The 12,544-nt window shown below is 44.6% G+C and overlaps 1 protein-coding gene and 1 long non-coding RNA gene across 7 annotated transcripts; one reads left to right on the top strand and one right to left on the bottom strand.

The window, feature by feature from the left end:
* The first annotated feature begins 2,150 nt into the window (after positions 1-2,150).
* LOC120644676 (DUF724 domain-containing protein 7-like) lies at positions 2,151-7,004 on the top strand. Its single transcript, XM_039921354.1, has 7 exons — positions 2,151-3,232; positions 4,338-4,973; positions 5,068-5,166; positions 5,273-5,327; positions 5,402-5,523; positions 5,595-5,703; positions 5,805-7,004. The coding sequence occupies exons 1-7, from the start codon at positions 2,174-2,176 to the stop codon at positions 6,662-6,664; spliced, it is 2,940 nt and encodes a 979-aa protein (XP_039777288.1). The 5' UTR covers positions 2,151-2,173; the 3' UTR covers positions 6,665-7,004.
* A 1,018-nt stretch (positions 7,005-8,022) lies between these two features.
* On the bottom strand, positions 8,023-11,796 carry LOC120644674. Of its 6 annotated transcripts, XR_005663913.1 has the most exons (5): positions 11,512-11,786; positions 11,339-11,424; positions 10,553-10,614; positions 8,495-10,036; positions 8,023-8,422 (listed from the first exon to the last, which is right to left on the bottom strand). It is a non-coding gene; the product is annotated as an uncharacterized LOC120644674 (long non-coding RNA). The 6 variants fall into 6 exon arrangements; XR_005663911.1 differs by lacking the exon at positions 10,553-10,614 and having other exon boundaries at positions 11,512-11,796; XR_005663912.1 differs by having other exon boundaries at positions 10,553-11,424.
* Between the last annotated feature and the right edge of the window lie 748 nt (positions 11,797-12,544).

Below are 12,544 nucleotides of genomic sequence, written 5' to 3'. Positions count from 1 at the left end.
ACGGGGAAAAATAAAACTAATATCTAATTAGATGGTAACAAATTAGTGTGGGAAAGGAGAGGGTGGGGGTGGTGGGGTGGGGGGGGGGTTAAGAGAGATGAGACCATGAGGCCACAACATTTTTTTACCTAGACTCATTAAAACCTATGGGTGACAAATGCCAAATATGACAGCGTGACAAGAGGTGTCGATCCAGCGAACATCTAGAGAACTTGCCATGGCGTTTGCGATGTGAATACAGTTGCATGATGACTGTAGAACATGCTACTTGACAACGGCCACTAGCTATTTGGCAGGGAGCATTTAGGAAACTGAGTGTGGACCCACTTGAACAGTGAGCAAAGTAAACTTTTGAACTTATTTCTTGCATAGATAGAGACATACTACAGTGATCTGCAGTGGTAAAAAGAGCCGTTGTATGCAAGTGGTCCACGAGACCGGTGGTGTGGATCTGGGCATCCGGCGCTGCGGCGCGGTGTGGATGTGGTTGCATGAAGAGTGCAAAGCACATTGCTCAACAACGGTCGCCAGCTACTCATAAAAAAAAACCGAGTATGGACCCACTTGACTCGAGGGCAAAGTAGACTTTTGATTGTTTCTTGCATAGACGATGTGAGAGATAAATTCTAGAATGACATGCTTCGCCACGAAGTGGCCCACAACACCGCTAGCTCATGCCTAGTGTCACGACAAGCCATATGGAAGGGTGAAGAATACGTTGCACGAAATCGATCTTTATAGGTACTACGAGTCGGGCATCCTGAAAATCGAGAGGGGACCCACTAACAGAGGGCAAAGAGGAGCCGAATTCCCCCTAAACTGGACATGGGTAAAAATATGGGAAAAAATAAAACAAATTAGAGTGGGAAAGGAGAGAGTGGTGTTTTGGGTGGGGGGGGGGGGGTGTTTCAGAGAGATGAGACCATTAGGCCACAACATCTTTTTTTACCTAGACTCATTAAAACCTATGGTGACAAATGCCAAATATGACAGCGTGACAAGAGGTGTTGATCCAGCGAACCTCTAGCGAACTTGGCATTGCGTTGCGGCGTGAATACGGCTGCATGAAAAATGCAGAACATGCTACTTGACAACGGCCACTAGCTATTCTGGCGGGGAGCATTTAGGAAACTAAGTGTGGACCCACTTGAACACTTAGCAAAGTAAACTTTTGAACTTATTTCTTGCGTAGATAGATATATCCTACAATGATCGTGCGGTGGTAAAAAGAGCCGTTGTACGCAAGTGGTCCACGAGATCGGTGGTGTGGATCCGAGAATCTGGCACTGCGCGCGTGGTGTGGTTGTGGTTGCATGATAAGCGTAGAGCACGTTGCTCGACAACGGCCGCCAGCTACTTAAGGGCAAAATAGACTTTTGATTATTTTTTGCGTAGATAATGAGAGAGAAATTCTAGAATAGCCATGCTACACCACAGGAGCGGTCTACAACACCGTTGGCTCGGACCTGGTGTCACGACGCAGCCGTATGACAGGGTGAAGGCATGTCGCACGAAATCGACCATTAGGTACTACGAGTCGGACATCTCGAAAATCGGAGGGTACCCACCAACAAAGGGCAAAGAGACTTTATTTCCTCCCCATTTCTCCCTCTTGTCAAGAACAAAACTGATATCTCATTTTCGAATGCCCACTAACAAAATCATGATTAAATTGGGTCTTTGATCAAATTCGGCCAGTATATAAAATACTAGTAGGTTGCAACGGTCCGCTGTTTTTTTTGAAACAAACAAAAAACGGTCAGCTTCTTTTACTCGCGGGAACGCCCGATTGACCCGCGGGCCCCACCCTCCCGGAACCCGATGCGCCACTTCCCCATCTCCGGCGCCCCGAAAGCGACAACCCGCGGCTGCGGCCTCCACTGCCGTGTGGCCCCCCCCGCGCCCCACCACCCCTGCCACGTGGCTCCCCCGCCGGCACGCGGCGCGGAGAAAACCCGTTTCGCACCCAGGTACACGCCGCGCACCCTCTTACACGCGGGGCCCGGCCCCGGCCTCGCTCGCCGTGGCCCACCCGTCAGTAAGCCCCACCCGCCGGCGCCGCATCGGGGGAGGCCACAAAAATCCCGGCCGCTGCCACTCCTCCCCCGCAGCAGATCCCCCTCCCCTCCCCACCCACCCAAACCCCCCCAAAAACCCCCCTCGATCCCAACCAATGGCGGCCACCGCCGCCGCCGGCCGCCGCACGCCGGTGGCCCGGCGCCGGCGCCGGCGCGGAGGAGAACGCTGGACCAAGCCCCCGCGGAGGTCCCCGCAGCCGGCGGCGTCCCCGCCGGCCCCCGGGCCGGGCCCGGACCCGCCCGCGCCGCTCCCCGCGGGCGCCGAGGTCGAGGTCCGCGTCGACGACACCGGCTTCCACGGCTCGTGGTACGAGGCCACGGTCGTCAGCTTCGCCCCCGCGCGCGGGCCCCGCACCCCGGCGCGCTACACCGTCGCGTACGCGCACCTCCTCAGCGACGACAGCGGCGGCGTGCTCGAGGAGTGCTTCGCGCCCACCCACGTCCGCCCGCGCCCGCCGCCGCCGCCGGAGGACCCCTCCTCCTTCCCGCCGCGGTTCCGCGCCGGGGACATCGTCGAGGCGTTCCACAAGGACGGGTGGTGGACGGGCCTCGTCGTCGCCGCGCCGGACTCCCCGGACCCCGGCGCCGTCGTCACCGTCGCCTTCCCCATCACCCGCGAGGTCATCCGGTTCGTGCCCCGCGACGTCCGCCCGCGCCGCGACTACGTCGACGGGGGCTGGGTCCCCTCGCGGGCCGCCGTAGCGGTCCGCCCCAGGGGCGCCGTCAGGGTCTACGCGGTCAGGGACAAGGTCGAGGTCCAGCGGGACCGGGACGAGTACGGCTACTCCTGGTTCCCCGCCACGGTCGCCAGGGTCGTCGACGACCTCAGCTATGTCGTCGAGTACTTCGATCTGGAGGAGGAAGGGGACGGCGGCCAGGAGAAGGTCACCGAGTACCTGCACTGGAGCTTCATCAGGCCGGCCGTCGAGCATGTGCCCCGCGAGAGCGAGTTCCGGTTGGGGCCTGGCGCTGCCGTGGAGGCGTACTGCGATGGAGCGTGGTCGCCGGGAGTGGTGCGCAGGGTCGTCGGGGACGGGGAGTTTGAAGTCAGCATCGATGGGAAGAAGGCGGAGCTTCTGGTGACCCAGGTCGTGGAATTGCTAAAGCCGCAGTACAAGTGGAATGGCAAGCAATGGAAGATCGTCACTGTTAAGGTAATGCACTGAATCTATTTCCTGTATCTGCCCTTCCTAGCTCATCGAGGATTGTCTGCTATTATAGTCTTCTTTGATACCAAAACATTCACGGCATGAGGCCATCTGCATGTGTGGATTGTGTTGAATTTCATTGTACCTGAGGTCGTTGATTTACCTCTCCCTTCTTGTTCAGTATCTATTGATCTTTATTCATTGTATTTTAGTCTCTGGTTTGTTAAATCATTATCCACTATGGTCGAAATTTGCACCTAAACAGTAAGGAAGTGTGTTTTTTTGTACTACCTATACTATTAAGGGGGTGTTTAGAAACAGGGACTTCAAAAAAGTCCTAGGGACTTTTTAGTATTTAGAAGTATTAAATAAATATTAATTATAAAACTAACTGCAGAACCTTGGGGCTAAACTGCGAGACGAATCTAATGAGGTATCTTAATCTATGATTAGCGAATGGTTACTGTAGCATCACTGTAGCAATTATGAATTAATTAGGCTCATTAGATTCGTCTCGCGAAAAAGCACTCAGCTGTCAAAAAACATTTATAAACAGATTTTATTTAATACTATAAAATAGTAAGATTCCTTTTGATGTGATAGGGACTTCTGAAAAAAGTCCTGAAGCCAAACAAGGCCTAACTATTGTGATGTTTTGTTGAATTACTGCATTTTGAATTTTGTTCTTGTTACCTCTCTTTGCCTTTGTGCTTGTGCCTTTGTTACTTGACCTATTCATGAACTGTGGAATTGTTATGTGGGTTATGGGTAGGAAGGAGTTTCTTGCACATGATTAAGTTCAGGGATGTTGTTTTGTTTGGTTTGCATGTTGCTGATTGGGTGGATGGTTGTTCATCCTGACATCATAGTTGCTATTAGGCCAACATCATATTAAGAAAGTTTGATTTTTTTCCTAATCCGAATACACCCTATGAAAAATTGTGGTATTATCGATCATTAATACTGAAAAGGTAATTCATTTGAACTCGTGGTTTCTTAGAACATTTTATCTTGATCCCAGAACATGTTTCAACAAGCATATCCATTATTTGAGGCAGGTTTCCTTCAACTTTCATGATCCATTATGATTTCTAAATAGTTCCTTGTACAGAAACGGGCTAACTTGAGGCGGCGGTCTATGCTTGGGCAAAGTTTAAGCTCACCTGTTCATGTGTCCTCAAGTGGTGATGACTATAGTCATGATCTTGAATCTTCTAGAACGAAAAAGTCAAGGAAAGAATTGCAGCATGCTGTATTAGCTGAAAATTCAGAACATGATTCAGTCTTTGAGATAGACACTCCTTTATCTGCTTTATGCGAATCACCAGAAAGAAGCCATTGTGGTTCTCAGCTCTCTGAAAAGAATAGTCTTCAAGTGATTTCGCACGGGCCAGTGAATTCAGCGCCAATTAATGGCCTTTGTGCTCCAGTACAGTCAACACCACAAAATGGATCAATACCAAACAGTACCGGAGAAATAGTGAACAATGAAGAAATCCTATCTGAGATGATGGATTCTGATGGTCATCTTAATGCAAGTGGTGGTGAAGCCCATGATATGCTTTCTATTGCAGAGCTAAGAAAGAAAATGGCTTCAGCTCGCAGAAATAGTTCTGTCCAACCGACACAGAAAAAAGTGCTAGCTGTCAAGTCATTGAAGGTGGTGAAGAAAGGCATATCAAAGAGTAAAGGGGGCAAAACACACCCCATTCAAGAACTTCAGGGAAAAAATGATGCATCAGATAACGTGAGTTCCCTTCATTATGTTTTATAGTTGGATTAACAATGCGTCCATAGCATTTATAATTTCTGTTCATGTTGACAATTTTTTGCTGGTGCAGATTCAGTTGAAGGGAAACATCAATTTCTCAAGCAATGGTGTTGTCTGTGGTTTGAGTGCCTCTGTGGAAGGCAAAACCACTAAAACACTGGATAGACAGGTACAAACTTGTGACATGTTAAGTCTTCTGATTGGCTTTTATAACGTCTTCTTTCCATATTCATATTCATGCTTGTGTTATGTTCTGTTTGTCAATCGTTATTAAGGTGACAAGACAGATTAATAGGGGTTCAAGTACAAAGGTGCTTACCAATAAAAAATGTAAGTGTTTTTTCCAACACAGATTCAACTTTAAGGTGGTCCTTAAAATCTAACAATGGCTGTACAATCTGCAGTGGCTAAAAGGAAATGGCGCAGAGAACCGAGTAGTCCACTTAGCTCACTGGATGTGACTAGTGGCGTCCGGCTGAGAGGAGGAAAGAAAGTGCCTGGGCCAATGAAAGATTCTCCCTTAGCAGTAAGGAGATACTTTATGAACTAATACTTATACTAGCTATCAGCTTCTCACCCTGGTAATCTCATTCTCAGGAGCAGCTTGACAAAACTTTGGAGAATACATTGAGCGTAACTGAATTTTCAGATCAGGACATGTTCCCGATGATACCTCCTGGCTTTGAGTTGATGCATGATGGAAAAGGTATGAACAATTAAACTTCACCCAGGGTTAAATGTTAATAGTTATTGAAGGCATAGATCAAAGTAGCAGATTTATGATTAATGACGGGATTCTGTGGATAGGTGTTGATATACATGGTAGTCTGTCGGAGGAAGAGCCGGCTTCTATGATCAACATCTGTCAAGCGAACATAAATGCCGATGCATGCACAGACCATGCTACTACCCAAGTAACTAAAAGCAACCATCTTATGGAAACATCTATCCTATCTATTGACCATCCAGTTCAAGAGGCTGGCAGGAAGGTGGATGAGAGATCAACCCTACCACATGTTCAGAATGCTGGCAGTTCAGTGTTGCCTGTCTCTCAGGGTCACCAGCTTCCGTTCATTAAGAAGTCAGATATGTGGCATTTAGTTGAAGCAAGTGATGTGTTTAAGGAGGTACCACAACAACCGCATTTCCTTCCACTCCGAGAAATTTCACCAGCACTGCGTGAAGGAACAGCATTTGGTCTGATGTTGACGTTTATAGAATTAGTGAAGGATGTAAAGAAAGCTAGCATAGACCAGGACATAGAATGGTACGAGGACAAGATCAGTACACTGTGTCATTTTGAGGAAAATGGATTTGACGTCCAGTTTTTGAGGAGAACCCTGACTGAATTGCTCCACATCAAATCTAATCGTACCAGTTGTCTTGGAGAAATACACGAGCTGAAAGCACAGATTGCGGGGAAGACAGCTTCCACTTCCCGAATCAATGCACTGCTTGATGAAAATGATAGAGCTGTAGCTGAGCTGGAGCAGAAACTTGGGCGCCTTCGCCAGGAATCACAGAAGATAACGAAGGAGAAAGAACGTGAAGAAGTGAATCTCTGCAGACTCAAAGAGGCACATAGCAGGCGAGTGGAGTCAAACAGTGATTTCGAGCAACAGTTCCGCAACACCTTGGCTCAGCTGAACCAAAAGAAGCTTACCTGATATGCATGAGCTTTACAAAGCCTCGATGCTTCTAACTTAACATTTTGATATGCATGCTTCAGTGCTGTAGGTCCTAATGGTTATCCGAATATTGTTCGGTTTTGGATGACCTATCTCTGGTCACTTGGTACCTGTTTATGTATCTGTAAGTTGCTCGTGATGGACTTAGGAAGCCTTATGAAATGTCGACTATTTATATTTGCTAGTAATTGTAACAGACTTGCCAGCTAGCTGGACCGTACTTATTGGCTTGTGGTTTGTAGTCAGTTTATGGGCAATCTGTTCCCATACTTGGACTACCCTTCTGATATTTGTGTTATCTGATGTTTACTAGTCCTAATCCTTGACTTTCTTGCAACCTGGCCCACTTAGTTCTTGTTATCTCATGCCTTGTTCTGCCTTGGTTAGTTTTCATTGATGGTTCTTGCCGTTTGCTGAATTATAGTTTTTTGGGAGAAAATTTCTATGCTACTGATGGTAGCGCAGTAGCGCTTGCGCTATCCAAATTGAAAGAATTCTGGCCATTCTCCTCGCATAAAAGTTCCGTCACCTTTTATCCCTGCTACTTGATCACCCCCCCGGTTGTAGTACTCGTTCCAACATTAAAACCATCAGTCGATAAAATTGATTTGATCTAAATTTGCAGCTCTATTTTAGAAACTTCATAACTTTTTTCATATGAATTCGGATTGAAATAAATTCCTTTCAAAAACTGTAGTTCTTGACAGGATCTACAACTTGCAGTTGCTTTTTTTTTTGGTTTAATAAAGTGGCCTTGATGCCCAAATTTGCCGCGCAACCAATTCTATAGGCCACTTTGGTAGCTGTAGAGAGGGTTGAGAGAATGTGAACCGGCGGCGATGGGCCTCCGCTGTGCGGCCGTGCCTGCCGCACCTCCGGCCCTCCTCCGTCCTTTCCGTGCCGCGCCGCGCGGCTCCTGCTTCTTCTGCCCACCGCGCCGTCGGCTCGTCGCCATCACCGCACCCCCGACGCCCTCGCATGGCTCATCGGCCTCACCGGCAGCAGCTCGTGGAGCCCTGCGTCCCTCACCGGTGGGCTCTCCTCGATCGTCAAGATGCAGCAGCAGCAGCAGCCTGGTTGGCCTTGGCCACGACATGGACATCTGAGTTGTTTCAGTTCTTGGAAAGCCCTGCCACTTTGCATTGGCTCGGGATATCAACTAGAAGCACTGCAACTTTCTTCACAAGACGCCCTCCCATTGATTTTATTATGCACTAGTGACAATGCCCGCGCGGCACGGGCGCGTGCGATATGTTGACATGATAATAATTGACACTTAATATAATTGAACAATCCTTTTTAACTCCTTAAATATGAAAAAAATCACAAATCTTGGATTCAAAGAAACATGAGACGAGCATAGATTCAAGATATCTTAAACGAGAACACAAAAGTTTCCATAGAAAAACTAAATGGAGTCATGGAAACAAACTTAGGGTACTACTAAAAGATAAAATGCACTAAATATTGTAAGTTGCAGCTGGCAACCTAACAAGGGAAGAATTTGAGTAATGAGCACGTACAAATCACAGAGAGAAAAAAATACAAACAGGTTACAAGTTATATCTTCAAGTATAACCATGAACTGCTCCTGGTGTTTTCCATAGGACTGATCATATATCAGGAACTTGAAATATGCCTCTGATGGTGTCAGGTTTAACTCAACAAGCTTGAAAGAGACACGCTCCTTCTCATCGTTCCTCTCTTCATCCTTTGGATTTAGATATAGGTACCTACCTGCAGATGAGTCAAGACAGAGCACTGAGGGACTATAAGATGGATGTCTGCAAATGAGTTTTAGGTACCTACCTGCTGCAAATGATTTGTACATGAGATGGATGTCTGCTGGCAATGTTCTCTTTTGAAAGCTTCTTACAGAAACCTATGGCAACTTCTTAGTTATGGCTAACATGGAGGTCATTCAAATTTAGGGATCAGTTCAGCTGAAAATCAAGCTCATGGTTTCTTAGTGACCCCAAAGCTCAAAATTTAACTGCATTGACACAGTATCATCACTAAGGGTGACAGTGATCATTCACGTTCCTAGGATTTAACATAATACAGATCAGATAAAGGGAAGAATGGCAATATGAACTCAGCATGTTGCAAAGGATGTGGTTGGCGATCTGCTAATAGAAAAAACAAAATCACGCATGAATGAGATATGCTAGCATGAAACGAGGTATCTGTCCACTCCAAATGCAACAAAGGAAATAGTGAAGACATGCATAAATACTGCCCAAATACATGGCAAGGGCATGACAAATGTCTTCCCATCAATACATAAACTGAACCAGTAGTAATTAATGTACAACTTGTCCTCAGAATTTTGGTAGTGAACTGGCTTATTGGGTACAAGTTGCCATCAGTGAAACTGCTTTCATCAAAATTCAGTCCAACTGTCGCAATTAATCAAACACTCGGCGATTTTAATTTGACATGCAACATATGCTTTCAGGCCCGTATTATACAGTACCGCAATCTGCTTTACCAAAATTTCTGGTGTTCTACTGATTACTGAATGTCCACTGAATTAAATAACAAATACACATTTATCATAGTCAAACAGTACATTGTCAAAGCTTTGCCAAGAACCTGAAAATAAAATCCGTGCAAAGAGATTCACTGCATGTGACTCCAGTTTTTTTTTTTTGAGGGAACAAGTGATTCCAGTTAAGTAACTAACCGATCCATGTTATCATGAAAATCACGAACATAAGAGATCTCATACTTTCTAGAATCTTCATCAACAGGGTCTTAGGGACAGGGAGAATAAGGCAAAACCTTCCACAGATACATGGGGCTATGGGTATGTGACAACTCGCGAGCAATCAAATTTAAGCAAGCAATGCGATGGCATGAATCAACCACAGCTATAAACAACGCTACACAACCCCCTCCACTTACTTATAAAGCCTCGAGGAACTTCTGCTTGCAGATCACAAAGAAGCCACCAAGGTAGCACTCCACCTCGCCCCAATTCCCATTGTCGACCTCGTCCTCAAAAAAACTTCACGTTGAAATAGAATCAGGACTCCTAATCGAGCCTAAACAGCAACCAGAACGTTAACTGAGCAAGACCTAGGCATTAAATACATTTACTCAAAGTAGGTGTAGAACAATAAAACTGAAACATAACCTGCAATGCACCATACAATAGGATATGCTACTGCACATATTGAAAATATAATAGCATTCAAATCATAGAGGTCCATCGTGAACAAACTGCATCAGAAGCAGTAACAAACAGGCACTGTATATCTCATAGATTCTAGAGTTCTACGCCAAAACACCTTCATCCTATGGCCATTCTCAAAAACTTTCAGCGTTCTCAAAAAGAGATCAAGAGATCTGCAAAGGTACAGGGTGTTTAGGTTAGAATGATGAATGCTTTTTTTTTCAGGAGTAAGATTAAAGAAAAGATATATTCCCAAATTAAATAATTAAGAATCATTTTATTTAATAACTGAAGAGAAGTACAAGTAACATCAAGATAGTTCTAATGAAGTGGATATTGAAATGGAAACAACATAATAGAAGTGAAATCGCCCTAGCAGTGCAAAAACCATTCCTAGTAATGAAGCGGCAATACTTGTCTGAATTTTCAGGTAGATATTGTGTATGCACAAACACCTTGGAAACTGACTCCTGAATCACATTCTAAGCAGATGGCAGATTTTTTACTTACAGCATCCTCGCTGAGTGAAACAAAGCAGGTATATTTGGTTATTAATTCCATTGGTTAGCCTCAAACATACTAATCAGATCAGTTTATCTTATTCTTTTTATTTCACACTGAACTTAGTGTATTGATATTAACCATGATGATTTAACGTACAATAAGTTCAGATTAGTATGTTTTCTCACATGAGATCCAAAGAAGCACGTGAAGCCTCTCCTTCTCCCAATAGTAGCTTTCATGTGTGCCACTGCTAATATAAATTGTTATAATGCTGCAAATATTAAATTGTTATAAAGTATACTTGAGATATCTTTAGTTGAGCTGCAAAGTTTCAAGGGAGCAGGCCGCTGTCGTTGGGGTTTCAGTCCATCTTCGCGAACTGAGAGCCATTTGCACCCCCCCCACCCACCCCCTCCCCCAATTTTTTTACTACTTATGCAGTTCTATTGAAGTATTTGATACTCCACAAAAAAAAAACTTTAAGAAGAAAGTATGTCAAGCCAGGCACCTATCATGCCCAGCTATTTCTTCCAGGCAAATATCTATGAAAATATTAACCTAGACTACATCCCATATTGCTTTGTTTGTTTTCCACCTACAATCGTACACATATACATGTCAAATGAGCAGCACATCAGTAATATGATTACTGGGTCCAGTAATGCTAAATCTATTGATAGAAAGCCATATCATTGACAGAAAAGGTTCATATTAAACACAAGAAAAAAATACATCTCTTCTGTGCTACTATTTGCAAATTGATAAAAGTAATCACATCTCGTATTGAACTAACAAAACAAGCATGTGTGCGAGCTCTGCAACAGATCGGTAAATAGAAACTGTCATAGTGCTACCTGCAACCAAACTGAAGATTCACATACTTTAAATTCATTTTCTGTACACTCCAATCATCCATGGACATGGGAAACTGGATATACGGGGATAGGGAATAGAGTACAGAAAGAACAAACCTTAAAGCAACGGGTGTAGGAGGGCAGTTGTGTCCGCATCGACGTCCTCGGTGATTTGGATCTTTGCACCCGAGTTCCATGGGGTTCTTCGCAAGATTTGCGACAAGCAACAAAGAGCGATCAAGAGATCAGGAGCGAAAAAAGAGGACAGCAGGAGGCCAACCACGCCTCACCGGAGACGTCGATGAGGGAGAGCCCCTCCATGGGCGCAGCGCGGAGGTTTGCGGCCAGCAGCTTCTTATCGGCGGAGAAGGCAAGCGGATCGCGACGCTTCTCCCTGCGCGGCATGCCGCCGCCCCGTGCGCCGCCCATCGGGGGCCTTCGGGCTGCCGCGGCGGGGGAGGAGCGCCGGGGGAGGGGAACAGGGGGCGCGGCGGTTACATGCCACCGAAGGGACGGAGTTCCACCGTCTAACCGTTTACACGCGTGGAGAGGGAAAAAACATGTGATGCATGCAAAAAAGACAAAATAATAACATCATCCACATACAAACAATTTTGAAGCAAAAAATCCATAAATTTTAGAGTTAATATCTAAATTAAATTTCGATTGCACCATTGTATTTGTTACGTCAAGATCTTCAAAACAAACAAGACTACACTTGACTATATTTGGAAAATTTTATTTTTTAATTTTTTTGATAAAGCTTGAACATATGTACTACCCCATATCTCTTTTCAAAAAAATATTAAACCCAACGAATAAATAATTATACACTGTGAACAAAATTTGAACATCACGAACAAAAACTGGTGCATGCATGTTGTCACCAAAATAGAAAAGAGGTTCTGCGCATAAATATAAAAAAATCATAATATTTTTAAAATGTTTAATACTAAATAATTAATTTTATTTACTAGGAACAAATATTTTATGAACACCAACAATAATTATTTTCTGCAAACAAAAAGATTAAACATAACGAACAAATAGTAATGTGTAACGAACAGAATATTACTTATCGCGAACTTTTAGATATATAGGATAAATAATAAAAAATGAATACTAAAAACAAATAAGTCAACATCACGGAATAATTTAATCTATAAAAGTGAACAAATAATTTAGCATTGCAAACAAACAAATAAATAATATCTAACAGAGCATTGCAAATAAAATAGTAAAAAATGATAGGAAGGAAATAAGTACAAAATCAAAAAACAAAATAAAACAAACAAAAAAGGTACATCGTTGTATGCATGTGCA

The sequence above is a fragment of the Panicum virgatum genome, chromosome 8K, assembly GCF_016808335.1.
Source record: "Panicum virgatum strain AP13 chromosome 8K, P.virgatum_v5, whole genome shotgun sequence".
NCBI lineage: Eukaryota > Viridiplantae > Streptophyta > Magnoliopsida > Poales > Poaceae > Panicum > Panicum virgatum.
This window is presented reverse-complemented; position numbering and strand designations above follow the sequence as displayed.

Coding starts and splice junctions, on each gene's coding strand:
- LOC120644676 (XM_039921354.1), top strand. CDS start 2,174: ATGGCGGCCACCGCCGCCGCCGGCCGCCGCACGCCGGTGGCCCGGCGC. Junction 3,233..4,337: donor GGAAGATCGTCACTGTTAAG/GTAATGCACTGA, acceptor TTCCTTGTACAG/AAACGGGCTAACTTGAGGCG. Junction 5,167..5,272: donor CTAAAACACTGGATAGACAG/GTACAAACTTGT, acceptor ATCGTTATTAAG/GTGACAAGACAGATTAATAG.